Raw genomic sequence first — 27,237 nt, forward strand, 5'->3', positions numbered from 1 at the left:
TGACATTGACATTTGACAGTCACATTGACAGTGCCATAGAGTAGGATGTATATAGGGTACAGTGCTGTCAGTACCCTACTCCCCAAGTTGAACAGTGATTACAGGTAACTTTATTTGTCAATTTTCATGTGTTTTCATTTTTTGCTAAGTATAAGGTAGGTACCTACATTTACTGTCCCAGGGCAGTACTAATGTGTTTTAAGCCCAGGGTGGAAAAGGTAAGTACACATATGATAACACAATTATTCAGTAGTTAGGTTGATTCCCGAAAACACTCTACTCAATAATCGCAATTTATTAGCTTTTTTGCTATTCTTGTTCCAACAATGCAGTGTTGTAGCCAATTTAGTGAGCGAGCCTTGAGCGAGTTATAGGAGCGAGCATCAACCAATCAAAGGTGATTGCAATCGCGACATTGTAACTGTCATTCTTCCTAAAAAGAGTATGTAACATAGAGATATACGTAATCACTACATAGAGATAGTACCTACCTATAAAATAAATCACTACGTTACCAGCTACAATGTCACGATCGCAATCACTTCCTGATTAGGGAAGGCCAGCTGTTAACTCTAGCAGAGCTGTTTGTTTGGTTATGTTGGCAGTACTGTCTCGCTGTCAGTGTGACTGATATAATGTTGGTATTGAAACACTCCACAAATTTCATACATTTTCATAATTTTCGTTTTTGTACGGAAGTGCTGCCTCTTATAACGTACCTAGTGATTACATACTCTGCTCTTTGGTTATATGCAAGTTTTTGGTTTGGTGGTTGTACAGGTATATTTGTACAGATATTTGATGTATATATAGCGCCGTGTTCTCTACCAGGGTAGAAAGAAAAACAAAAGAAATGAACACTAAAAAATATATATAGGTATTATAATTCACAATTTTAAGTTACAATTTGTAAACGTCAACATGATACAACGGGCTAGATGCAACTAACCAAACTTGCTACGGCTCACACGGCGTAGCTCGAAAATGCCTATTTACTAGTGCCTCTACATCACACCACCCCAAATTTTTATCTTAATAAAAATTAAACAAATACAAATTTCCGCAACCTTAATTTTATTTCACAATATTCGTTCTTTATTTTTCGACAACCCTAACAATGTTTCCGATCCGCTTACCCAACAAATCATAATTTAAACACGTCACCCAGTTAAAGTGTTCCTTTGATTCGATGCATGGTACATCTCTTAACACATCATACTTGAGATGAGGTCACTAGAACTTGAGCGGGTGGCGACGGGGTCGCTGTGGCAAGTCCACTTACAATTGTTGCTATGCCCGCGCCATCCAGCCTACGTTGCACTCAACGCTTCGAATGTTGGTTACATTACATTTTACATTTACACACTATCCAATAAACTATAACAATCGTCAACCACTCTAACACTCTCAATAATAAGGTTTAGTTATGTCTTCTAATAAAAAATAATATATGCGGATCGGGCCATTTTACAATACTTATTTCATAATACTCATTTGCTTAATTGCTAGTTACTACTCGAATTATTCTATTGATACCTAACGGGCGTTTTGCTGACTCTCCCACTCCGAGTAGTACGGATTGTATGAGTCGGCAAAACGTCATCGTCACTAAATCTACATTTTTTCTTACATGACGTTTCACCCGGCGTTTGTCGTGGATTTTCGATATCCAGGACAAAAGCCGGTTTCAACCTGTCAATAGAAATAAGGGCCTGTCTATTGGGTAACTGTACTAAGTATGCTTTTTCCAACCGCTTTATGACGTCATAGGGACCGTCATACGGTGGTTGTAGACACTTACGCATTACATCGTTTCTAACAAAAACTTTTTTACAGTCTTTTAAAGCAGGGTGCACAAAAATAGTTCGAGAGTCTCTCTGTGTCTCGGGTTTCGGTCTTAAATTACTAATTACCTGTTTCAACTGCTTTAGGTACTCCTCACCGTCCGTTATCTTACTATCCGATGGTTCGAAAAATTCTCCAGGGAGCCTCAGAGTTCGCCCAAAGGTTAATTCCGCGGCACTTACCCCTGTGTCACTGCGTGGTGCTGCACGTAGTCCCATCATAATGGTGTGCATTTCTTCAACCCACGATCTATTGTCCTTTAATCTCGCCATTAAGGCGGCCTTAAAACTACGATGCCATCGTTCGATCATGCCATTACTTTGTGGATGGTACGGTGTCGTCCTAAACTTATGAACCCCTAAATATTTCATTAACTGTCTAAAGAGACTGCTTTCAAATTGCTTTCCTTGATCTGAGCTCAAATTAATAAAACACCCATGTCTAGTAATCCATCCTTCATACACGAGTTTGGCTACTGTCTTCGCACAAATATCTTTAATTGGAAATGCTTCCGGCCAACCCGTTTCCCTATCGATCATTGTAAGACAATACCTGTAGCCTTCTTCTGAAATAGTGAATGGGCCTGTAATGTCAATGTGTAAATGACACATTCTATCTACTTTTGCAAATTGCCCTAAAGGTGACATAGTGTGTCTGTGAACCTTTGCTTTTTGACACTCTATGCACGACCTAGCCCAAATACCTATATCTTTATTCATCCCAGGCCAAAAATAATTATTAGTTACCATTTTCCTTGTTGTTCTAATGCCAGGATGGCTGATGTTATGTATTGCTTCGTATGCGATACGCCTAAACTGTTTTGGTAAGTAAGGTCTAGCCTTATCGCCTCGCAAGTTACAAACAATCGGCTTATTTACACTCGGCAAGTCAATTTTTATTAGTCTCGTATTACCGTTTTTTGTTCCTAACAATTCTGTGAGCTCTGTGTCGTTCGCTTGCGCAATAGCCACTTCTGTGAAGTCAAGTACAGACGGGCACGAAATTGTTTCAACGCGCGATAACGCGTCCGCGGGCGCATTCTCTTCGCCTTTTGTATAGCGTATATCCGTCGTGAACTCACTAATAAATAATAACTGACGGGTCCTTCGCGGCGTTTCTTTACTACTACTTAGCTTTTTAAACGCAAATGTTAACGGCTTATGATCTGTATACAAAACGAGATCTCTACCTTCGAACATGTTCCTAAAATATTGCACTGACAAATAAAGCGAAAGTAACTCCCTGTCGTAGGTACTGTACTTTTGTTGCGTGTCAGTCAATTTTTTCGAAAAATAACCTAACGGAACCCACTCGTTATTTACTCTTTGTTGTAATGTGCCTCCAACGCAAGTATTTGACGCGTCTGCCATTATAGCAAGCACTTGACCTGAAATCGGATACGCTAACAAAGCAGCGTTCTGTAAATTCAACTTGCATTGTTCGAAAGCTTGAACAGCACTTTCTGTCCACACTATACTACTTTTGTCACGTTTCTTTGCTCCGTGAAGATACTTATTTAATTCAGCTTGATATTCGGCTGCCTGACGCAAATGACTTCTATAGAAATTTACCATGCCTAGAAATCTACGAAGTTCCTCTACCGTTTTCGGTCTGGGAAAGTCTACAATGGCTTGGACCTTGCTTGGCAACGGTCTTAAGCCACTGGCTGAGACCTCATGACCCAAAAACTCAACTTTATCTTGTGAAAACGCACACTTTGCTAAATTAATAGTTAACCCAACTTGTTGTAGTCTTTCAAAAACGGCCTCTAAATGTTTTTCGTGGAGCGAACTATTTTCGCTAGCTATTATTAAATCATCTAAATATGAAAAAACAAATTCTGCTTTATAATTTGCGCAATCCGGGTTATTTTGTTGAAAATTTGCCTCTAAATCCTGTAAAACATAATTATTCATGAAACGTTGAAATGTTTGTGCTGCGTTTCTTAAACCGAAAGACATACATGGCCATTCAAACAAACCAAAAGGTGTAATGATAGCTGTTTTCTCCACGTCATCCTCTGCTATCGGAATAAAATGATACGCTCGGTTAATATCAATCCTGCTAAATACTTTCTTATCGGCTAAAATAAACGTAAAATCCTTTATGTGAGGAATTGGGTATCTATCAGGCTTCGTAATTGCATTCAGCGCTCTATAGTCTCCACACGGCCTTATATTACCATCTTTTTTAGGTACAACGTGTAGAGGACTCGCCCACGCACTCTTTGACGGGCGGCAAATACCCATTTCCTGCATAAGGCGAAATTCTTCTCTTACCTTTTTAAATCGGTCCGGGGGCAACGGCCTTGGGCGCGCATGCACCGGAGGACCTGAAGTCTCGATGTGGTGTCTTACGCTGTGACGTGGTGGTTCTTTGAACGTCGCTGGCATTGTCAATTCCGGAAACCTACTTAGAAGAGAATAACATGGATGCGACTCGGCTATAGTAAAAATAGATGAATGCTCCGAGTTTACTATAGTGGAAATTACATACATGTTAGTCTCTTGATCTAACAATCGTCTGTTTCTTAAGTCTACTAACAAATTATACTTAGCTAAAAAATCCGCTCCTAAAATGGGTTGTTTAACGTCGGCTATTACAAAAGTCCACTTAAACGCACGACGCAATCTTAAATTTAACACTAGAGTCTTTGTTCCGAAAGTCTGTATTTCACTACCATTCGCGGCATAAAGTTTGTATTTATTATTCATTGCACTGTCACACACTGATTTATAACTTTTAGGCAACACTGAAATGTTCGCACCTGTGTCTATTAAATAACGTATGCCATTGTCCTTATCCGTAACACATAAACGGTGGTTCCCAAATTCGACGCAGGTACCCACCGGTTCCACCTGCATCTCCACTAGTTTTCCTGCTGCTTATTCCAGGTGCACGGCTGTTCACAGCGATTAGCTCTCTGCCTGTATCTAAAATGATGCACGCAGAGCCAGTCCGGGCTATCCGGGGTACGTCTGGATCTGTTTTCCTCTCGTCCTCGGGAACGCGAACGACCACGGAAACCTCCGCGACCTCGCCTACCTCGCCAACTGTGTCTGGACCTGTCCAGCTGGTCCAACCTCGCATGGATCCTGGCTATTTCAGCTGCCATCGAAGAATTTCCGGGTACCGCCTCCTTAACTGCCACTTCTGCTATCGGTTGGGACTTCATAGTTTCCATTACTTTGTCAGCAATCACGGCTAGTCTATCTAGATCTTTGGCTTCTGTCGCAGCCAGAACGCCTCGTGCTGCTGCTGGTAGCAGGTTCTGCCATAAAACGCTTAGGGTCTCATTATTAATTTTACCCCTGGCCAGATCCTGCATCTTTCGGAGGAGGTGGCTGGGTTTCTGATCACCCAGTTCCATCTCCCCGATGAGCTTCTGTATCTGGCGGTTCTCCGACTCTTCATATATGTTCAGCAACCTTTCTTTAAGTACCTCGTACTTACGCTCTTCCGGAGGATTGATGAGGATGTCCGTCACTTGTTGTATGACATCCTTACCCAGCTTGGATACCACTATATTATACCTGGATGCGTCTCCTTGTTTTTGTGGTGCCAGTATTGCTTCCAGCTGGATAAACCAGACCCTAGGTTGGTCGGTCCAAAACTCCGGGATCTTCGACGTGATAGATATCGACGCTAGATGCGTGTCTTCATCCATCACTACTGTCGTAGGTTGCGCCATTTTTACAGTTTTTTAGTTTTTCACTTCCTTGCACGTGTTAACTTGAGTTGCCCTAGCTTACGTTACGTTACTATTTTAATAAAATTAACACGCGCTACCCTGGTAGTTCAAAGTCTGAGTCACCAATGTACAGGTATATTTGTACAGATATTTGATGTATATATAGCGCCGTGTTCTCTACCAGGGTAGAAAGAAAAACAAAAGAAATGAACACTAAAAAATATATATAGGTATTATAATTCACAATTTTAAGTTACAATTTGTAAACGTCAACATGATACAACGGGCTAGATGCAACTAACCAAACTTGCTACGGCTCACACGGCGTAGCTCGAAAATGCCTATTTACTAGTGCCTCTACAGTGGTTTGCTCGGTTTGGTGGTGGTTTGTTAATTTGTTGTCTGAGTTTGTGTTTATCATAATATCATAATTATTATTCAGCTTTAGCATCTTTTATGCCTGGAATATGATATACCTGCATGACGTTCATTTCCAATATTATGCCTGTTGAAGTTTTAAAATGTGTGAATTGTATAAATATGGCTGGTGTAGAAGAAGGTGAAATACCAAGGGAATTTATCGAGTTTGATTTTGCTGAAGATGCTTTAGATTTCGAGGTCAGTACCTGTTTCAATTTATCAAAATATGTCGTTGAATTTATCGCACGTCACGGCTGGATTGTACACGGTGCACCGTACTTTTAATTTAAAATTTACAATTTGTTGTTTTTTATCAGAAAATCAAAGAGTTCCCACGGGGTTTAAAGAAATCCAAATCCATGAAGAAGAAATTGCGGGCATCATCGTGGTGTAAAAAATGAATGTTGACATAGGGTCTTATTAAGTGCTGGCTAAGTAGTGCCCGTCCCTTGTGCTCCGTCATCAGCGGTGGGATTGAAATTCGTGAGGTTTTAAACTAGGAGTCCAACATAACCATTTGGCTCCCCGTAGCTGGTGGTATCCATGACGGATTCTCCTCACAAAAAAAGGGGACTTATTAAGAAAAAATGCATATTAGTTATTACATAAACTTTAGGGGTGGTTAAACAGGCATTAAACTTTTATTGAATTAGAGTAGCACATCACTAAATAAAGTAGCATGTTTGTGTAAGAAATACATATTATAGGTATTTGAAAGCAACAGTAACAAATTATTGTCTACTACAGCCAGAAAGACAAAAAAATTGTTGGAAATTTCCAACGTCAATGTTATGAAAATTCTTCCTGTTATTATTTAATTCCTAGGTATTAAGGCGTCATTTGACACTTAACAGCTAACTCCATAATAAGATCATTTTATTGGCCACCCTGCATATGAAAACTTAGGAAAGCAAAAATTGGTGCAAAAGGTGAAGTAATAAAACCTGAGTAGTCCTTAAATATAAGAAATGTTTAGTAAAGACAATTGCCTGAATTTTCCAAAATCAACTCTGCTTGCCCTGTTGCGTAATACTACGAAAGTTTCTATTACCAATATTACAATAACTTTGTATCTGTTGAGTAAGGAGTACTCAAAGAAGGACATTGGGCTGTAAGCAATGGCTAGAACATAATAATCAGTGGTAGGGTAGGCCTTCTAAATCCATAAAATATACAATTGTAGATTGTGAATGTATTTAGCATTTTCTCTTACGATTCTTCCTCCCTTTCTCAGTTACGCAAGTATTTAATTGCTTAAATGGAACGCCCCCCCCCCCCCCCCCTATGTCTTAATCGCTGGGCTATAACTGTCTTGTGAAAAAACCTGCATGACTGAAAGATATTCAAAGGTGCGTGAAGTCTGTAATCGGCACTTGGCTGGCGTGGTGGGCTATTGCCTGGCCCTAAGCTATTCTCATTCTGAGAGGAGACCTGTACTCAGTAGTGGGCCGTCAATAGGTGGTGGGTTGATTATGATGATGATGCATGAATGTATTAGTGTCACATTCAATGCAAAATTGTGAATCTGCTATTTTAACAAAATCAGTTTTTTCAAGATATTTCTGAACCAAGTGTAGTTATATATACTGGGAAACTCACAGATCTGTATCTTAATAGTCTATGACATATCATACATGTAAATGTGCACATTTGGGATATGTGTGTATCACTGCCCTGGAAAAGTTACAAAGTGTAGATAGGACATTCGGATGACTATACTTAACTTGGTTTTACACAGACTGCGCAATGCATACCTTTATTAATTAATTAATACTTAATAAATTCATTCTTACTAAGTTTTACTCTGTTTTTTATTAGCATGTTTGCATTTCTTGATGTAGAATTGAAAAAAAAAGCAAGTATGTACCTACTGCTGAAATGCGTATTTGTGCATCTTGCTATACATTGGTTTTCAGCTTTCATCTCTTTAGAGGTAAAGTAGTGAAACACATATTATTACTATTTTGATATTTCAATATTATATTGCTTATAAATAAGTAAAGCGTAGATATGATAATGCTTTAATTCCATGTATGAATTTATCACACTAATATTATAAAGGCGAAAGTTTGTATGTGTGTGTGTGTGTGTGTATGTGTGTGTGTGTGTGTATGTTTGTTACTCCTTCACGCAAAAACTACTGGACGGATTTGGCTGAAATTTGGAATAGAGATAGATAATATCCTGGATTAGCACATAGGCTACTTTTTATCTCGGAAAATCAAAGAGTTCCCACGGGATTTCAAAAAACCTAAATCCACGCGGGCGAAGTCGCGGGCATCGGCTAGTTGAAAATAAACTGTAAAATTCATATTTGGCAGATATGCAACTTTGCTGTGGATGTGAAGATAGTGCCTACAGAACCGCGGCTAATTCTGTTGTAGGTACACAACCTCTAAACTTTATTGACAGGTCTAAATCTAGTGCTGTCCTTGTCCACAGAGAGCATTATGAAAAAGATAGCTATAGATTTAGATCTGTCATTTAAGTTTAAAGATTGTGTACAACAGAATTAGCCTCATTATCAACCACATTCATTTTCCTTACTTGTGAAGTACCCCAAAGCTGGAAAATGGATGAATTAGTATGAATTTCAGTAGTCATATTGTATTAACAATTCTCGTAGCGGCCTTGCGCGTGTTTAGCAGTCAACTGATGAATCAACGTACAATACAAATCGAGTGCGCCGTGGCTTCGGACGTAGCATTAGCTGGGACGCTTATAGTGCTCCTAGAATTAGTAATCGAGCGAGATATTTTAGTGGGAATGCAATACAGATGTGTGTCGGGTAGTGTAGAAGGGTCTGGTGAGCGTAATTTAGCGTGAGTTATCAATTACAGGGATTATGGTTTGCGGAAGTAAATGCGGCTGTAGTGCTTTTTGTCGTCGACTTTTTTGCCGCGCTCGACCCTCAGAGACCAATGCCAATGAAGAGGCAATACCAGTTACATCGGTAATATAAAAAAAACATGTATGTTATTGTTTAACACTGTTCTTAACACAAACTTGCAAATTTATTCTAATTGAGCACCTTATCTATGTTGACACATATACATAAATTGTAATATACCTACTCAATCAATATTTTCGTTAAATGTTGCGCTGGGAACTGCTTTAATATTTGTCAGCTACTCTTGGTTTCTTGTTCTTTGCATTATAAATATTTTTCTTATGGAGTTGGGTTTTTTTACATAATTTAAATGCCAAGGTTACACAGCACATGTTGCAAGCAAATGTGGTTTATTAGATCATATTATAGAACTAAGATAAAGCGGAGACTGTTATTTTAGGATGAGAATATTTTTTGTGAGCGAACGCACTAACAGAATTTTCATTTTTGAATCAAGTAGGTACCATCTGATTATGTAGCAAAAACGCGAGGTAGTAAATTGCGGGTAGGGGAATAAAACTGGGTCACTCGGCTAATGAGACGTGAGTTAAGTTGTGCTCACCAATAAAAAACAAACAAAAGGTCAAAGTGCTTGTTATTTATGATATTAATAAAAGAAAATATGTAGCAATAATGACTAAATAGAGAAGTTTAGTATAACTCTATTTTGTGGTAATAGAGTGACGCCAAATTAAGCCTCTAATGTGGTGACGACAGGTGTGCACTAAACAGGTATCAGCGGGAGCAGAGTACACGGAGTAAAAAACCGGCCAAGTGCGAGTAAGACTCACGCACCGAGGGTTCCGTACTCGGGTATTTTCCCGACATTTTGCACGATAAATCAAGAACTACTATGTATAAAAATAAATAAAAATCTGTTTTAGAACGTACAGATATAACCCTTTGATATGATAGCCCATTTGGTATAGTTAGTTATCTGATTTTGAAAATTGAAACACATTTTAATTGAAATACATTTAGTATTTTATTTCATAGATACTAGGTATTTATAAAATATTGTCTGATAGATAAGTATTTTCGAAATATATAACACAGATTTATCGCTGATCATGTAATACGATTATAAAATGTTTTAATATGTACATAAATTTACTAAGCTAGCAAACACTACGCACCATTCGATTCTTTATCGATCGTAGTGAAACACGCAACCCTTAATTCACCAATGCGATGTTGTGCCATCCATGGAAAGCATTTATTAATTTTGAAAATGGTTGGTGTATATTCGCCAAAGTTGAGAAATAGCTGTAGAACCAAAAACTACTCAGAATAGTTAGTTATTTAGAATTTCAAGCTGTGAAAATATTATTCTGTTATATTCTATACTTTTCCGCAAGACACATTGTGAGCATTAGGATAGCTATAATGTACTTTTAGAACTATTAGTGTGCGTAGTGCGAGTTGAGGAGACAAATGTCTGTGCCACGTCCGTGCACATCCGTGGTGAATGTATTCGTCAGAAAAAGGTAGATCATCATCATTATCGACCGATACACGTCCACACCACGTCTCTTGTAGGGGCTTCCACCCGTCTCGGTCTTACGCCGCGTGAATCCAGCGGCTCCCTGCGACTCTTTTGATGTGATCTTTCCGCCTAATGGGGAGGATGGAACATAGATAAATACCTAATCACTTATTCGAAAGTTTTACACTGTCCAAATGTTCGTAGTTTCGTACCTACTTAACCCTGGGCTTGGCACCAATTAAGCGTAGGTACCTACCAAATGGCTTGATGACCTCATGCTTATGATTCAATGTTTGCCGGCTTTGGCTTTGCCTTGCGTGCACAGAATACTTACCTAGGTACTTGACTCCAGTTTTTATCAGTACACTTTTACACCTATTATAACTTATCAGTTAATAAATACAATTCGCATTTTTAGAACCTGAGTCAATAACAATTTCGTTAGTAGGTACTTAATGGATATTAAATATTACCACGACTTATTACCCCCAGTGGCTTATAAACTAATACTCTAACTGTAAATCATGTCCAAGAACCTGTTCTAAGATCATAGCTATGTAATGTAAACGACCGCATCAAAATCAGGCCAATAATTTTTAAGGGAAATTGTTACAGGCACAAACACACAACATAGCCTAACAAACGACGCGCGATCGGATACCATGTCCAATAAAAGCTCTAAAAGTTTTTTTATTTTTTTATTAAAAGATAACCTTGCACTTCACGACAATCATCTCTTATCGAAAGCAATGGAGGTCTAGGTTGGAGTGCGCTTTCCTAGAAGTAGTAGTATTCAGTCTTTTACCTTGGAATTGCCTTTTGAATACTTGTTACAAGTTCTATTAGAGCGTTTACACTGCAAAGGGCACGTAGTACCTACCCGTAATCCTGTAGCGGCGCGCGTCGTCGCGTGCTGCATTGTGGGTTACTTCATACAGTACCTACCTTAAACTGCCGTAGGATATAAAGGGCTCTCTGGAGGGTGGATGAGTTATGTCTGCGTATGGGTACTGTGCTTTCACGTCCGATATTCCTGCGACTTCGTCCGCGTGGATTTAGCTTTCAAAATATCTTTAATTTTCCCGAAAAAAAAGACAAAAAAACGCACTTTCGCCTTTATAATGTAGGTAAATGTTATGGGTATTCTACGTAATAAAAAGTAGCGGTCTGTCTGTCTCTACGAAAGATTAGCGACGTAACATCCTCGAAATGAAGCACTAGCCTGCATGTTTAGTCCACAACGTTATACAGTCTTCGTTCTCGTGGTTGGTAATTTTTTTATCTTTTTTACAGACCCAGTTAGCAGAGGCACGTGACATCAAATTCACACAAAACCTGACTGAACCATTATCCATAGGATCTCATATTGTATGTACTGGAACGCCTAGTGACGATTTACCATGGTATGTTATACACTAGCTTTTATACGCATTTATTTCTATTAAATTTATTTTTCATATCTGATGACATAAATCTCATATATATAATATATTACACGCGCGTAAATTGAAATAACTGTGGGAAAACAGAGTGATAAGTTAAATACCTAAGTCTTTGTTACACAGTTACTAACAATCAGTAATTAATATTATAATTACTTTTTTTTTAATTTACATAAATGGAAAATATATACCTAGTTATTGCATAGCTTTCTGTTTTCCTCATATTTATTCGAGACTATAGATCTTTAATCAACGAGTTTTAAAATATCCAATAACAAACAGAAAACTAAACCGAAAAAAATATACCTAATTAATTATTAGTACATTCCAATTGTCCCTTAATATTATAGGATAGGTAGTTTGCCGAAAGCAGGTTGAACCAAAAGTTGACAGCTAAGATAGAAAATGCAATCACACCTTTGCAATTCTATATACCTCTTACTCATGTGTCTTTCTACTATTAAAGGTTAGCAAACCTGCCGTCTTGTCATCTAAAGTACTTTCCTGAAACTGTTGTCTATTGTTTGCTACAGGAGTCCATTTATGGATTTTCTAAACAAAACTTTCATTCACGGTTCACAGCTCAATGTCACGGCTTAGGAAAATTATTGAAGCCTGATAATCCTGCTGTTTAGCTTATTAGCTGTTTATTAACTATGACATTTTTGGGTTCCAGGTTTGCTGTGAATATAGGCTGTGGAGATCTGGAGACAAGTCGCGGAGACATCGCCGTCCACTTCAACGTTCGTCTGCCGCAATGCTACGTAGTACGGAATACCAGGCGACATGACAAATGGGGATCTGAAGAAACGACGGCTTATAGGTACTTAAAGGGATTTCCTCGAGCTATTGTTGCCGCCGTACGCGATTAATCTCAGCGGAATATTTGAAATTCGAAAACATAAGCCAATGTCCAAAATGTTATACTTTGCGCAGTATTCCTCCTCACTTAATCCCACCCCATCCATACTATACTAATATTATAAATGTGAAAGTGTGTCTGTCTGTCTGCTACGTTTTCACAGCCCAACCGCTGAACCGATTTTAGTGAAATTTGATACAGACTTGGGATACATCCCGGGGAAAGACATAGGCTACTTTTTATCCCGGAAAATCAAAGAGTTCCTACGGCATTTAAAAAAACCGAAATCCACGCGGGCAAAGCCGCGGGTATCCTCTAGTAATCAATAAAATTGTTAGTTTTCTTGAAACCGACAACGCGGAAAATTGGTAAAAGCAAAATTCACATCTAGTCGGTCAAGACGTCCGCCTCTTATTTGTCGCGCACGCACCTCTAACTTTTCAGAGCTATGTGCGATTAAGCAATTAAATATCACCTGCTGTAACAGTGAAGAAAACATGGTGAAGAAACCTGCATACCTGAGAATTTTCCATAATGTTCTCAAAGGTGTGTGAAGTCTGCCTATCCACACTTGGCCGCGAGCGATTATGGTCTATACTAAACCCTTCTCATTTCGGGAGATCTGTGTTCAGTAGTGGACCGGCGATGGTTGATCGTGGTGATAATGATGATGACTTTATTGCAATCACTTTCAGTACATTGGTATGTGCCATCGGTAGTAGGTATGTCACACAACCAGAATGTTATGACAGTGTTGTGAATGTTCAGTGTTCATCCAGTAAATCCAAGAGTAATATGTATTTATTTTACTATCAGGTTGTTCCCCTTCAAGATCAATCGACCATTCTCAATAGAGATCTTAGTTGACGAGAAGGAAACGCTATGGGCAGTGGACGGGGAGCATTACTGCAGTTACGCACATCGGAACCCGAGCGCTCTGAATGCGAACTGGGTGCAAGTCACCGGCGTCAGAGATGCAGCTCTGAAAATACAAAAGACTGACGTCTACCCAACGCTGGCGCCGGCACCTATTGATGTTTGTATGCTCGTGTACCTATCTTTACTATATACTATAAGTAATCTCTGAAACTGACACATTTTGAAAATTCTTTTTTCAAAAAATTAGAGGTCCTTACGAAATTTTTAATTAGCTACCCGTGCGAAGCCTAAGCGGTTGGTTCGCTAGTATTTTTTTAACCCCCGACCCAAAAAGAGGGGTGTTATAAGTTTGACATGTGTATCTGTCTGTGGCATCGTAGCTCCTTAACTAATGAACCGATTTTAATTTAGTTTTCTTTTGTTTGAAAGGTGGCTTGATCGAGAGTGTTCTTAGCTATAATCCATGAAAATCGGTTCAGCCGTTTGAAAGTTATCAGCTCTTTTCTAGTTACTGTAACCTTCACTTGTCGGGGGTGTTATAAATTTTTAATTTACACTTGTATTTACGCTGAATGATGTCTGCCGCTTTCGTTCCTGTGGATATAGGTATTTTAAAAATTCTGTGAGAACTTCAATTCATTTGAAGCTCCGTAACTGTCACTATGAGTCAGCCAATCACATCAGCGACCAGTGTCGCTACACAGTACGAACCAATCATGTGCCTGTTACGATTTTAACAGATGTTAGTTTGTGACCTCTATTTTCGAATGACCATAATTGTTAGAAATGCGCCATCTATGCTTTGTCGTTCAGTTGTTTGCTATTGATTGTTTATTTATCGATCGGTATATATTCCAGGTTCCAATTAGAAGTAGTTTGTCGGAACCAGCGAAAGATGAACCAACTTGGCGACCCAATATCATTGCTACGCTGACTAATGGCATTCAAGAAGGACACCAACTAGTTATCATTGGAAGGTAATCTCTTTTTTGTCCATCTATTTTTGATTGCTCAAAAATTTTCGCTTTTCGGGTTGCTTGCACGAACCTCGTTTAGCTAAATCTACTTTATCTGTTTTTGTCATTTTCTCGTCAAATTAAAACATAGAAAGTTTTAAAATAAACTATTGCAAATGCTTTTAATTCGTTAAGTGCATCTTTCATGGGTTCGGAATGCTCTTTCTGCCGAGAAAAAACCGCAAGAAACTTTCAACAAAAACAAAAAACTAAACCACATTTAACCACATTTATTGTAGTCGGTCTTAGTCTTTTTCTTTCTAAATCTATTGCAGGGGTTAACCCTTTTTCTTTATATAACAGTAGGAGTTTTCTTTTTGAATATAAATAACGAGATTTTGTCGACGAAGTTCAAGTTTGACGCTTACTATCAGATTTTAGCATTGTAATAATATCAGTCGAGGCACGTAGGAAGACTGAATTCGGACACCCAAAGTCGGTCACCCATTCTGACCGGGATCAACGTTGCTTAACTAGCGTGATTAGCAAATAAGTCACAAGTCTCCGTATGTCGGCTTTAGTATATTATTAATTTATTATTGTTTACTAATGGTGTACTAAGAGTATTCAAAAACCCACTTTTATCGTTGGCAGACTTCGTCCACTCCTGCACTCGTTTACGATCGACTTGATGGACTGCGGTCGCGAATGGCCGCGAGCCAACATCCTGCTGCACGCGAACGTGCGCGCGCACGTGGAGTCGCAGCTCGCGCGTCAGCTCGTGGTGCTCAACGCGTGGCTCGGCGCGTGGGGGCCCGAGCGGCGACAGCGCACCGCCCGCCTAGTACCCGGCACTAAGGTACACTACCACAAGTAACTGCAAGTGGTTGCGGAAGTTTGCACTGGCAGTAAATGTTAACATACTGACTGTATCAACCTAGTGTGGCAGCGTGGTTAGGTACCCCAGTAAAACGCCACTCACATTTATGTTACATTTATATTCAAAAGATATTTACAAAAAGTACACATTATTATCTCGTCATAATAGTATCTCGGAGGTCCACGAGAGCTGCAGGATTTTCGACTCGTCCCAAACTTGATTTGTTTGTTCCAACTGGCAGCTGTGTAGAAGTTTTTTTAATAGTTGTCAGCCAGCCAGCCAACGTCATCGGCGAGTAGAGATTGCATGCTTCTAGACTAGTTTTACTTAGACAGTTTGAATATTTCTCGACTGAACATGATTATGACTAAGAATAAATATTTTTCGCTAGGCGACATTCCGCATAGTACGTAATCCAGCGGAATGGTCCGTATTCGCCGACGACGTTCTCATCGGCGAGCTGGAGTACCGCGCGGCGGCGAACGGCGTGCGAGCGATGCGCATCCGCGGCGACCTGTACCCGGACCAAATATACGTCTGTCCCGCCACCGACTCACCTCAGGAAGAAATAAAGGCTAGTTTTTAAGCTTACTTCGTCACTACAGATCTGCAACAAAGGTTTACATTGTTTTTGGAAAATATTTGCTAAACACTTGTCTGTGTAGAGCTTTGTCAATTATAGCAAACTTAGAAGTTATAATAAGAAATAAATGTATTCGAAATATTATAAGTACTTTGGTGCAAACGACGTGCAAGCTTACGAAAATTTATTTGTCACTTACCACTTATAATATTTGTGGCGATTTTAAAAATACATTTGTCTCGCTACCTATTCAGCGCAGGAATGATAGTTCTAAGGCTTAGCGTTTGACTAATAAGTAATAACATTTTTTTTTGTTATAAAATAGGATTAAGGAATTAATAAGGCAATGAAATGTATTCGAAATATTGCAAAAGCTTTAAAGTTGTATATTAGACTGATTTATTGACATTACCTTGGTTACCATTGAAAGCGGGATGGAAATATTTTGATATTATAGTACTTTACTACATTTATAAGTTCCATATTTTAATTTTTTTAAGGTTTTTAGAAATCCTGTGGTGAACTCCTTGATTTTCCAGGATAACTACTATATTATATATTTTGGATTTCATGTTTCAATTTTTTTCCCTGAAATCCTAATTCTTTTCCTAAAATACAAGTAACCTAAGTTTCACCTTATAACATCTAAGTTTCGTCAAAATCGATCCAGACGTTTTGGAGCTAAACCGGAATAAATAGACCGTTATATTTTCATATGCATTTAAAATAGAGTTGTTTTTCTGACTTTACAAACAGCACTTTAATTTTATTTATATGTATAGCTGATAATAAGTTAACAAAATGAATTAAAAACATAGGTGTAATAACACAATATCTAATTCTAATCTTTGCATTTTTGTTGAGGTGTTTACGAGATTAATGACTCTTCTTTTAATTTATGCATTTATTTATGTTGTATTATAATTTACAAATCTACGATCTTGATTATCTGCTTGATTGTGATATACTAAATAACGTTCCAACCACTACCAATCAGCACATGGCCAGTGAGGTGGAGTACAGCTCTAACTCTTCTCATTCTGAGAAATCTGTGCTCAGTAATGGGCCAGCAATGGGAAGTGATGAGTTGTTCCAATGCAAAGAATACGAAGTGCAAGTGTATGTAATATACATGTGTGTACCCAAGTAACACGAAACTGCTTTAAAAGATATCACATCGGTACTTTAAGCATTTATGAAGACTTATTAGAGTCCACCGTTACTGTAAAAGCCTACTATTACGCTTTCTCCTGTACATTGACTTTACTAAGTACCACGAAGACACCGCTGTAATGTTGCGAGCGTTACTATCAGGTGCGCAGGTCATGTTATTCAGCTTTTAGCAAGTTTCAGTACTGTCAGCTACAATAAAGTATTTTTATGGACTCAAACTAAGCTACTTTCTGAATAAAAGGTCACAAGTGTATCTTTCAAATGTTTGCATTTTAACTGAACATATGTGAATTATTATAAAGCTATCAGTTACTCCGTGAATTCAATTAACGCTTCAAGCTGCATATAGTTGAACTTTCACAGTTTTAATCAGCTGTTATACGCACTCTCATAACTGCACTTATCTAGCCCACATGATTCCTTTGGGTGGACGTATATGGTGTTAAATTACAGCAAGCAGGTATAAAGCTATTCACTTGTAACCCTTTGTCCTTACTTGGGCTGAATAATTGTACTCCCGTAGGCATTTAATCAGCTCATAGAGTTATTTAAGATCCTGAAAAGTTCTTTTTCAGCGCCTCACCGTACTTGTATATCATTTATATTATCAGCGTTATAAAAACCGGCCAAGTGCGAGTCAGACTCGCGCACCAAGGGTTCCATACTCGGGTATATTTTTCTACATTTTGCACAGTAAATCAAAAACTATTATGCTTAAAAATAAATAAAAATTTGTTTCAGAATGTACAGATAAACCCCTTTTATATGATACCCCACTTGGTATAGTTATCTTACTTTGTAAATTTAAAATATCTACTAGGTAAGTAATTGTTTGTTTTAGAACACATTTTATTTGTGCTATAAGACCTTCGTACCTGCCAAATTTCATGGTTCTAGGTCAATAGAAAGCACCCTATAGGGTTTCTTGACTGACACGACAGATGGACAGACAGACAACAAAGTGATCCTATAAGGGTTCGTTTTTCCTTTTGAGGTACGGAACTCTAGTAAATAATAGGGTTGTTGTAAAAAAATGTAGAAAAAATAATAAGAATTAGTGAAATACGATTGGCCAATCTTTAAGAGTTCTAAAAACGAGTTTTGGCCTATACTTTGCAACGTTTTTAAGAATCCTTTTTGCAGACTTTTGTCACTGGCATTTATTTCAGAATAGGCAAACTGAAAAGGAAAATTGAAATGGAAAAATTGCTTAAAAATGGTATTTATTTATCTAAAATTAAAGCTTGATTAGCCATCAGAGTCTTCATGGTTTTCGAGCTGATCACTTGTGCCAGCTGCTCTGCTGCTTGTTGCTCTTGCTGAGAGCAGAATACATTTGCACTTGAAGTGCAAATGTCGAATAAGTCCCCTTGGGAATTACCCTGAGAAATAAAGTTATAATAAGTATTATAAACTAAAGATAAAAGAACGAAAGAAAGAAATAAATAAATTAATAAGTACTGACTTATTCGCTCATGAAAAACTTTCACCACGGACCCCTAATAGCTAACTCTTGACAGATTATACAGCTGTTCATTGGGTATAAAGTATTTGCGTAATGTTACCAACTATTCAGCTGTACATCAATCCATGGCTGACTTATTAGACACAAGAACTACTCGTATCAGCCTTTTGCTGATTAATATATCCCTAGCACCTTATTATAGCCCTTAAAGCATTTATTTGGCATTATTACGGTTCACATTGCTTGCCCACCATTTTCTATGTACTAAATTACAATATTTATTATTTATTTACTATTTACTCTTATTTTGTCTATGAAAATATCTATTGGATTTGAAAAAGATTTTTAATTAGTTATACGTAAAAAGCTTATCGTCTAATTCAAAAAAATTGCTGGCATTTTTATATTATTACAATCCATTTTATAATAAGATTTCCAAGGAAACAGTTATATTACGAGGGCGCGTGAAAATTTTGGTCTAAAAGTATATGATATTTGACAATAAACTTGCTTTCCCCATCAAACAGGCACTAGTAACAAATAAGATCAAGTTTTACTTACCGAAAATGAATTAACTTTTTGCACTTCAGTTAAGTACACAACACATGTCACATTGTATGATGGTGATGATATTTGTGCACAAATATAACACTGCTGCAGAATTTTATCGAGATAGTGTTATGTTATAGAATATATGGAGTAATATTTATTCACAATTTCGCCGCTCGTGCTCTTTTAACTGCATCTCTCTCTTCTTTGTCGTTACACTCTTGGCAGAGTGGTCGTGGTCATCATGAAGTGACGTTTTGGGGGGCAGATGTTACACGCCTCACGAGCATTCGCCACTTCTCCCTGCTGGTCGACATTCTGGTACATTCGTGCACGGCACCGCCCACAGCGGACTTAATTTGGTCGGTCCATCGCGTAGGCGACCTTCCTCGCCCTCTGGTACCCTCCACCTTGCCCTGCACGACAAGACGCTCAATGGCTCAATTTAACTGCATAAAAGCGTAAAAAGGGTGCTTATTTGTTGTTTGAGCTGCACAATAGGTAACACACACTCTCTTTATCAGCCAATGTTCAGCTTTTGGGGCGAATGTTACCTTTATTAATGCTTATTAAATGCTATTATAACGCAGTTAATCAGCTAGTTGCTGTTTAATTTGTGCCCAAATCAGAGTTATATCTTCTGAGGATGCTATTATTCAGATATTATTCAGCTTTAATATAGCATGTTTTGGAGCTAAAATTTCCAACGTGGACAGTGATTCAGTTGATATGCAGCACTTTTGTGTTACTTGGGTAATAAGTAATAACAGTAATGAATCTTTATTTAAATCTCCATAGGTTACCTACTTATTAGATAAATAAAATCAAAGCGAACTGTGCCCATTCTAGTTTACATTATAATAACCTGTATACTTTTATTTGATTGTTTAATGGAATTTTCAACAAGTTTTGGAAAATATTTAGTAAAAATAGAAATGATAATTACTATATACATAATTGATATTATAAGCTTTTGTGAAGATTTCGCGGCCTGGCCACTTCATTTTGTTATTAGTTATTACTGGGATTTAACATAATATTATGTGCGGTGTGATAAAATTGATATGAACTTTTACAGTTTCCCATGTTAATTCTTCTAGATCTTTATCTTTTTTTGTTACTTAAATACCTATTTTAAGGCCGCGATTACACTTGTAAGTTTTACTTACGTAAGTACCTTACGTTATTAATTGACAGCAAAACTAAGATAAATGACGATGAGTGTTCACATTAGTAAAGTCGTAAGTCAATTAAGCAAGCTACTTACGTGAGTAAAACTTACAGGTGTACCTTACGTAATTGATTGACAGCATCTAAGATAAATGACGATGAGTGTTTACAGTAGTAAAGTCGTAAGTTAATTAAGCAAGCTAATTACGTGAGTAAAACTTACATGTGTAATTGCGGCTTTTCTCAAACGTATTTACTTGTTACCACTGTAAGCTTTAATAAAAGTTGACCTAAATAATGTAAAGTATAAGTATGTGCTGTGTGTTTTTTTATTTTATGTTGACATGTACAAGTTGACTTGTAAATAATAATAAGCTGACTTGAAAGCTGAAATTAAAATAAAAGAAACATGAAATAAATAATTTAATTTCAATAATTATGGAAATCGAATATAGTTTTTAATGTTTTATCTATGAGATTTTGTTAGGTATAGGTAACGACAAACTTCTTGAATTCCTGGCGAGTTTGCACCGGTACAATGATTTTCAGATTTATGCCTTTACATGTGCTATAAGACCTACCCACCTGCAAAATGTCATGATTCTAGGTCAACGGGAAGTACTCTATAGGTTTTCTTGACAGACACGACGGACGGACGGACAGACAGACATAAGGGTTCCGTTTTTCCTTTTGAGGTAAGGAGTCCAAAAAACAAACGCACGCAGTAGTATCTACATTGCACCCGTGCGAAGCTGGGGCGGGTCGCTAGTTAATAATAAATGTCTAATGAGCTTGATGACTTTCATTCAGTGATGATCACTGAGTTGGCGAAACATCCGCCGATGCTAAACCGACGCTACTCATCACCACTTTACTCTTCAGTGCATTCAAGTAGTTTGGGGTCACCTATACTTTCCTTTTTATTAATAAAGTAATAACAGCCATTTACTTAATTTAAGGACTTTCGTGTAAGCATCACACTAATATTATAAAGGCGAAAGTTTGTATGTGTGTGTGTGTGTGTGTGTGTGTGTGTGTGTGTGTGTATGTTTGTTACTCCTTCACGCAAAAACTACTGGACGGATTTGGCTGAAATTTGGAATGGAGATAGATAATATTCTGGATTAGCACATAGGCTACTTTTTATCCCGGATAATCAAAGAGTTCCCCCGGGATTTCAAAAAACCTAAATCCACGCGGGCGAAGTCGCGGGCATCGGCTAGTTATTGATAAGAAAAGTGACTTCGGCTCAAATAAGCTCCACTTTTAGTTTCTTTGTAAAGTCTGAGATAAATAAATAATGGATTATATGCATATTATATGTGATTGTAAAATCGTGATTTGATTAAAACTGTCCAACATGTTAATAAAATATTTAAAAGTCAAATGTTTTTCTGTTACCAAGACGACGAAGGCTTCATATTGTCATAATAAGGTCACAATATATTATTTGATATCAAAACATTATATCTAGAATTCTAGATACATTTAAATTATCATGACATAGCAGCCAGTGAACGACAAATCATAGAAATATTCTGTACGCTCTATTATAGCCCAACAAAATTTGGGGTGGTAGGGCCTATACTTATCCAACCATATTATAAATAAAGGCGAAGCAGCAGTAAAAGTCGTTTTTAGGGTTTTAAGTAATATTTAATGTTCTTGTTACAAACATTTATTGCATTATTTTAAGCCACCGCGTTTTCAACGATCCATTCAGTGTAAGATGGAACACGAGCACTGACTCCTGGGTAGCGAGGATGAGCACATTCGTAGCCCCAAGACGTGATGCCGACGACAATATCGCCTCCGTGAACGACGGGGCCTCCGGAGTCGCCCTGGCAAGCGTCCTGCCCGCCGACGTCGAGGTGGCCGGTGCACAACATTGCAGGCGTTACATCGGGATAGTTCTCAATACCTAGCTGAGTCTTGAGTTCCGCGTAACGCTCGGTGCAGATCTCATGGTTGATTACACGGACGTCCGTATGCAGTAGAAATTCCGATCCTTCGTGTGCTTCATGCTGCAAAAAATTCAAGCAACTGAGTTACCTACCAGTAGCACCTGAGGTACCTAGATACATTGTTTATTTGCGATACTAAAATAGATCTTTAACCCTTTTCGCGGTATTGGCCAGATTCTGGAGTCGCCAGATTTGCGATTAGGCAGATTCGAGTTCGCTATACGCCTATATATAGTACACTCAAAAATATTATTTATAGTTGGTATATAGGTATTTTTTATTCTATATTTTAGCTTTGCATAAATGATTCGGGCATCACAGATATTTCGTTGTTTGATCCTGTTTTTATTTTATTTATTTGCCTATCTTTATTTTAATTCCTCAAATTACGCCTTTTCTCGCTAATTTTTCCAACTTGAAACCTGGAATCGGAATTCCATTTTGAATACTTAAATTGATAAATTGTAATTCATAAGTTAGTTATCATAATTGTGGTTTCTCTGCAGTCCTCCAATACCGACTAAAAGATTTAAACATGAAATCTAGGTAGGTACATACATGTTTATCACCCCATCCTACAACGTAAACGCGTAGGTTATCGGGAAGAGGGTAGTTCGGTCCTGCAATACGGGCCACTTGAATCCTGTTAGAAAGCATCGCCGGGGTCGCCAGTCTGACGATTGCCACGTCGCTTGTCAGCGTGATGTGTACATAATTAGGGTGGATAATGAACCGCGCGACCGCATGCTGGACTCCGCCGACTTGTTCTGACTCGGATCCAAGACGCGCACGCCACTGATTTATGTCTGGTAGCTCGATGCTGTAGAAAAGAAATTAACTTAGTAAATATACTATTATATATATATATATATATATATATATATATATATATATTATTATTAGGTAGGTACTTCTTACAACTTCTATCATGGTAGCTTTAATATATAGTTTGTATATAAACGATTTCTAAATATATCAATAGGTACCACCTAAGCTGGTGCCTAGTAAAAAAGCGGTTAAGTGCGTGTCAGATTCGCACACAAAGGGTTCCGTATCATTCAAGCAATAACACTTTTTAATTTTCACGGCGGTCATTTTGAATTTTTTATAGCAAGGCAATTATCATTCATATAAATTCTAATAATGGATTAGCCGCCAGTTAATTTTTCACTGCTTAGCCCTTAAACCGATTTTGAAGTTTGGCACGGCTTGGAAAGGATAGATCATAGTACCCTGAGGCGACATACCTACCTACTCGGAGGTCATGATAGAGAGATGTGCCCAAATTACGCAATTGAAAAACGTTAATGTGGACAAGTCAGCTTTTATTCGCCAGCTCATCAAATATTTGGCGCTGATGCTTACATATAACAATGAGCAGCAGACAGCACGGCTGTCCTGGTAATGAGAGAGCCGCCGCAGACAGTTCCGTAAACTCCTTCCCGCCAAGTGACTTGCATGTTGGCCATGAACGGGTATCTTTCGATGGGCACCGGGGTACCACCGACGACACGGTTTTTTCGCTGTGGTAGCGCTGAAACATTTAAACCATACCTACTTAGAACAAACTGCCAAGGGTAGTGCCTATTATGCGACGGGTCTGCCCGCGAAATTCAAATTTTATTTGGTTTTCGCAATTTGTAAACTAATACGACAAAGTAGGCTTATGGCATTCTAATTGCGCCAATGGTAGTATCATTTCCACGTGTTTATATAAAAATCTTAACTTGAAAGGGTCCAGTTTAAGAAATTAGCTATAGTATCGACTAATTTGTGTAAACCTTATTTTGACTAATTTCTTAAACAGAACACTTTTAAGTAAAGATTTTTATGTAAACCTGTGAAGATGATACTGCCATTGCCGGAATCAGAATACCATAAACCTACTTTGTCGAATTAGTTTACAAATTGCGAATAACTAAATTAAATTTGAAATTGAGGGCAGACTCGTCACTTGCACCTTAAGACGAACATGAAACATGAACAATTTTTATAATAGTGTTTTTAAGGTACCTACACTTCAAGCTGTACTTTCACTACAAAGTGTCAGAGAGATTTCAGCTTCGTAGAGCATTGTCTGTGTCACTCATACCATTTTGTCTGTCTCAACGACAGAGACAACACTCTACGAAACCGTTATCTCTTTCTAAAGTTCGATCTTGCTGGGCACTGTACTATAAAATGGTGTACCTACATATTGACTGTAATCCCGAGTTTCGACCCTACTTCGAATAAGTAGCCTGTTGGTAAAAGCGTCGATTAAAACTAGCACTTCTTGGGTTTACCTAAATTTCAGGTGGCTAGTCGAAGTGTTGTACAATAGGCTATACCCTAAATAATAAGACTTTCCTATTTGCCTAGCACCCGTGCGAAGTCGGAGCGCGTCTATCTAACTTGTAACTAAATAAAACACTTGGGTACTTACCACAGGCGACTCCAATAAGTGCTAAAGCAACAAGTAACCGCATTGTTGCAGGAGTCAGGACACAATGCTACCTCAAGATTAAAGTAGTGTTAAAATTTCCTATTCTTTTATTTATACCTTATTTTGTTTATTATCAATTACGCTTTTATCTCGTAATCACTTTACGGAATGGTACATATTATCTTATTAGATCATTTAATTATTATTATTTATAAGTACCTACCTACTTAGATATGCTATAGGTAGGTATTAAATTTTAGGGTGACTTCGCGTGAATTTAGTGTTACAGATTACAGGCAGGGAATTAAATTTTAGGTTTTTCCGGTGATTTGTAAATTTAATTTAAAAGATATCGCCTATCCTAATCTGTTTAATTTAATCTGTTTTCCAGTTTTCTCAAACATCCATATTTAAAATAAATATAGACTGATGAACACATAACACTCCTTTGCGTTGCGCAGTCGTGTAAAAATGGATGTCTGGGTTTGGTAACGTGGTACACCTTGAATTACCAGAATATTATGGTTATTGAAACTGCAGGTACAAGAGACACGTTTTATAGTGAGCTTAATAAAGAAAAGTTTTTTCATAAGGATCTGTATAGGATTTGCAGTTGTAGAGGCACCAATTATGTAGATATGGTTTCACTCAGGTGAAATAATGTTGAACACGGATACACCATTATAGCTGAGTGGTTAAGACGTTCTTCTCCTATTCGGAAGGTTGGAGGTTCGATCCCGGGCGCGCAGTTTTCCATTTTCTCATGGCTAGGTGTGAAGTACCCAGTGTGAAGGACCTGTACCCAGTAGTGGGCGCAGATCCAGGGCGATGGGTTGACCATAATGATGCTATTTAACTAATCATAAGGTTGGTTTGCTGCCTCTTATATTATTATGTATCTACCTATACCATACCTTTATATGCTATTATGATAATTAGGTACCTATTAGTATAACGTAGCGATTTATAGGAAATCTTCAGGTTAGGTTTCAGTTAGGTAAAAAGGAAAGGTTTACAAAAATAACACAATTCTTTGGTATACACTTTAATGACATTACCTTGGTTACCATTGAAAGCGGGATGGAAATATTTTGATATTATAGTATTACCTATATACTTTACTACATTTATAAGTTCCATATTTTAATTTTTTCAAGGTTTTTAGAAATCCTGTGGGGAACTCCTTGATTTTCCAGGATAACTATCATAATATTAGGTACATATTTTGGATTTCTTGTTTCAATGTTTTTCCTTGAAATCCTAATTCGTTTTCTAAAATAAAAGTAACCTAAGTTTCACCTTATAACATCTGACAGTGAAAGTTTCGTCAAAATCGATCCAGACGTTTTGGAGCTAAACCGGAATAAATAGACCGTTATATTTTCATATGCATTTAAAATAGAGTTGTTTTTCTGACTTTACAAACAGCATTTTAATTTTATTTATATGTATAGCTGATAATAAGTTAACAAAATGAAATAAAAACATAGATGTAATAACACAATATCTAATTCTAATCTTTGCATTTTTGTTGAGGTGTTTACGAGATTACTGACTCTTCTTTTAATTTATGCATTTATTTATGTTGTATTATAATTTACAAATCTCCTGATCTTGATCATCTGCTTTTTTTGTGATATACTAAATCACCCACCACCAATAAACCACTACCAATCAGCACATGGCCAGTGAGGTGGAGTAAGGCTCTAACTCTTCTCATTCTGAGAAATCTGTGCTCAGTAATGAGTCAGCAATGGGAAGTGATGAGTTGTTCCAATGAAAAGAATACGAAGTGAAAGTGTATGTAATATACATGTGTGTAATAAGTAATAACAGTAATGAATCTTTATTTAAATCTCCATAGGTAAAATTACCTACTTATTAGATAAATAATATCAAAGCGAACTGTGCCCATTCTAGTTTACATTATAATAACCCGTATACTTTTATTAGATTGTTTAGTGGAATTTTCAACAAGTTTTGGAAAATATTTAGTAAAAATAGAAATGATAATTACTATATACCTACATAATTGATATTATAAGCTTTTGTGAAGAATTCGCGGCTTTGCCACTACATTTTGTTATAAGTTATTAGGATTTCGCATAATATTATGTAAGGTGTGATAAAACCGATACAAACTGTAGCAGTTTCCCATGTTAATTCTTCTAGATCTTTATCTTTTTTTGTTACTTAAATACATATTATTTTAAGGCCGCGATTACACTTGTAAGTTTTACTCACGTTAGTACCTTACGTTATTAATTGACAACAAAGCTAAGATAAATGACGATGAGTGTTCACATTAGTAAAGTCGTAAGTCAATTAAGCAAGCTACTTACGTGAGTAAAACTTACAGGTGTACCTTACGTAATTGATTGACAGCATCTAAGATAAATGACGATGAGTGTTTACAGTAGTAAAGTCGTAAGTTAATTAAGCAAGCTAATTACGTGAGTAACACTTACATGTGTAATTGCGGCTTTTCTCAAACGTATTTACTTGTTACCACTGTAAGCTTTAATAAAAGTTGACCTAAATAATGTAAAGTATAAGT

General features: G+C 37.4%; 2 protein-coding genes and 2 long non-coding RNA genes across 8 annotated transcripts; 1 reads left to right on the forward strand and 3 right to left on the reverse strand.

Moving 5' to 3' along the window:
* Window positions 1-376: 376 nt before the first annotated feature.
* Window positions 377-20,006, reverse strand: LOC123869359. The gene is made up of 3 exons (XR_006796872.1): window positions 19,995-20,006; window positions 10,809-10,810; window positions 377-433 (listed from the first exon to the last, which is right to left on the reverse strand). It is a non-coding gene; the product is annotated as an uncharacterized LOC123869359 (long non-coding RNA).
* LOC123869347 (galectin-4-like) lies at window positions 699-27,237 on the forward strand. Of its 5 annotated transcripts, XM_045912226.1 has the most exons (9): window positions 5,903-6,154; window positions 7,191-7,305; window positions 8,797-8,909; window positions 11,626-11,735; window positions 12,451-12,597; window positions 13,453-13,672; window positions 14,374-14,492; window positions 15,126-15,330; window positions 15,743-17,066. In XM_045912226.1, exons 3-9 carry the CDS (start codon window positions 8,802-8,804, stop codon window positions 15,935-15,937), a joined length of 1,104 nt encoding a protein of 367 aa, XP_045768182.1. In that variant the 5' UTR covers window positions 5,903-6,154; window positions 7,191-7,305; window positions 8,797-8,801; the 3' UTR covers window positions 15,938-17,066. The 5 variants fall into 5 exon arrangements, with proteins under 5 accessions (XP_045768183.1, XP_045768182.1, XP_045768180.1 ...); XM_045912227.1 differs by lacking the exons at window positions 5,903-6,154; window positions 7,191-7,305 and adding an exon at window positions 699-715; XM_045912224.1 differs by lacking the exons at window positions 7,191-7,305; window positions 8,797-8,909 and adding an exon at window positions 26,895-27,237 and having other exon boundaries at window positions 15,743-15,937.
* Window positions 18,313-19,311, reverse strand: LOC123869358. Its single transcript, XR_006796871.1, has 2 exons — window positions 19,134-19,311; window positions 18,313-18,489 (listed from the first exon to the last, which is right to left on the reverse strand). It is a non-coding gene; the product is annotated as an uncharacterized LOC123869358 (long non-coding RNA).
* Window positions 21,954-24,774, reverse strand: LOC123869723 (trypsin CFT-1-like). Its single transcript, XM_045912722.1, has 4 exons — window positions 24,681-24,774; window positions 23,621-23,789; window positions 22,814-23,075; window positions 21,954-22,315 (listed from the first exon to the last, which is right to left on the reverse strand). Exons 1-4 carry the CDS (start codon window positions 24,721-24,723, stop codon window positions 21,983-21,985), a joined length of 807 nt encoding a protein of 268 aa, XP_045768678.1. The 5' UTR covers window positions 24,724-24,774; the 3' UTR covers window positions 21,954-21,982.

Source organism: Maniola jurtina, chromosome 11 (genome assembly GCF_905333055.1).
Source record: "Maniola jurtina chromosome 11, ilManJurt1.1, whole genome shotgun sequence".
NCBI lineage: Eukaryota > Metazoa > Arthropoda > Insecta > Lepidoptera > Nymphalidae > Maniola > Maniola jurtina.

Bases quoted from the DNA above. Each gene is read 5' to 3' on its own strand.
- LOC123869347 (XM_045912224.1), top strand. From the start codon at position 6,017: ATGACGTTCATTTCCAATATTATGCCTGTTGAAGTTTTAAAATGTGTG. The intron at 12,598-13,452 runs GTACTTAAAGGG...TTTTACTATCAG, and splicing joins GAAGAAACGACGGCTTATAG to GTTGTTCCCCTTCAAGATCA. The intron at 15,331-15,742 runs GTACACTACCAC...ATTTTTCGCTAG, and splicing joins GCCTAGTACCCGGCACTAAG to GCGACATTCCGCATAGTACG.
- LOC123869723 (XM_045912722.1), bottom strand. From the start codon at position 24,723: ATGCGGTTACTTGTTGCTTTAGCACTTATTGGAGTCGCCTGTG. The intron at 23,076-23,620 runs GTAAGCATCAGC...TCTTTTCTACAG, and splicing joins TCTGCTGCTCATTGTTATAT to CATCGAGCTACCAGACATAA. The intron at 22,316-22,813 runs GTATGTACCTAC...AATTTTTTGCAG, and splicing joins TAGGATGGGGTGATAAACAT to CATGAAGCACACGAAGGATC.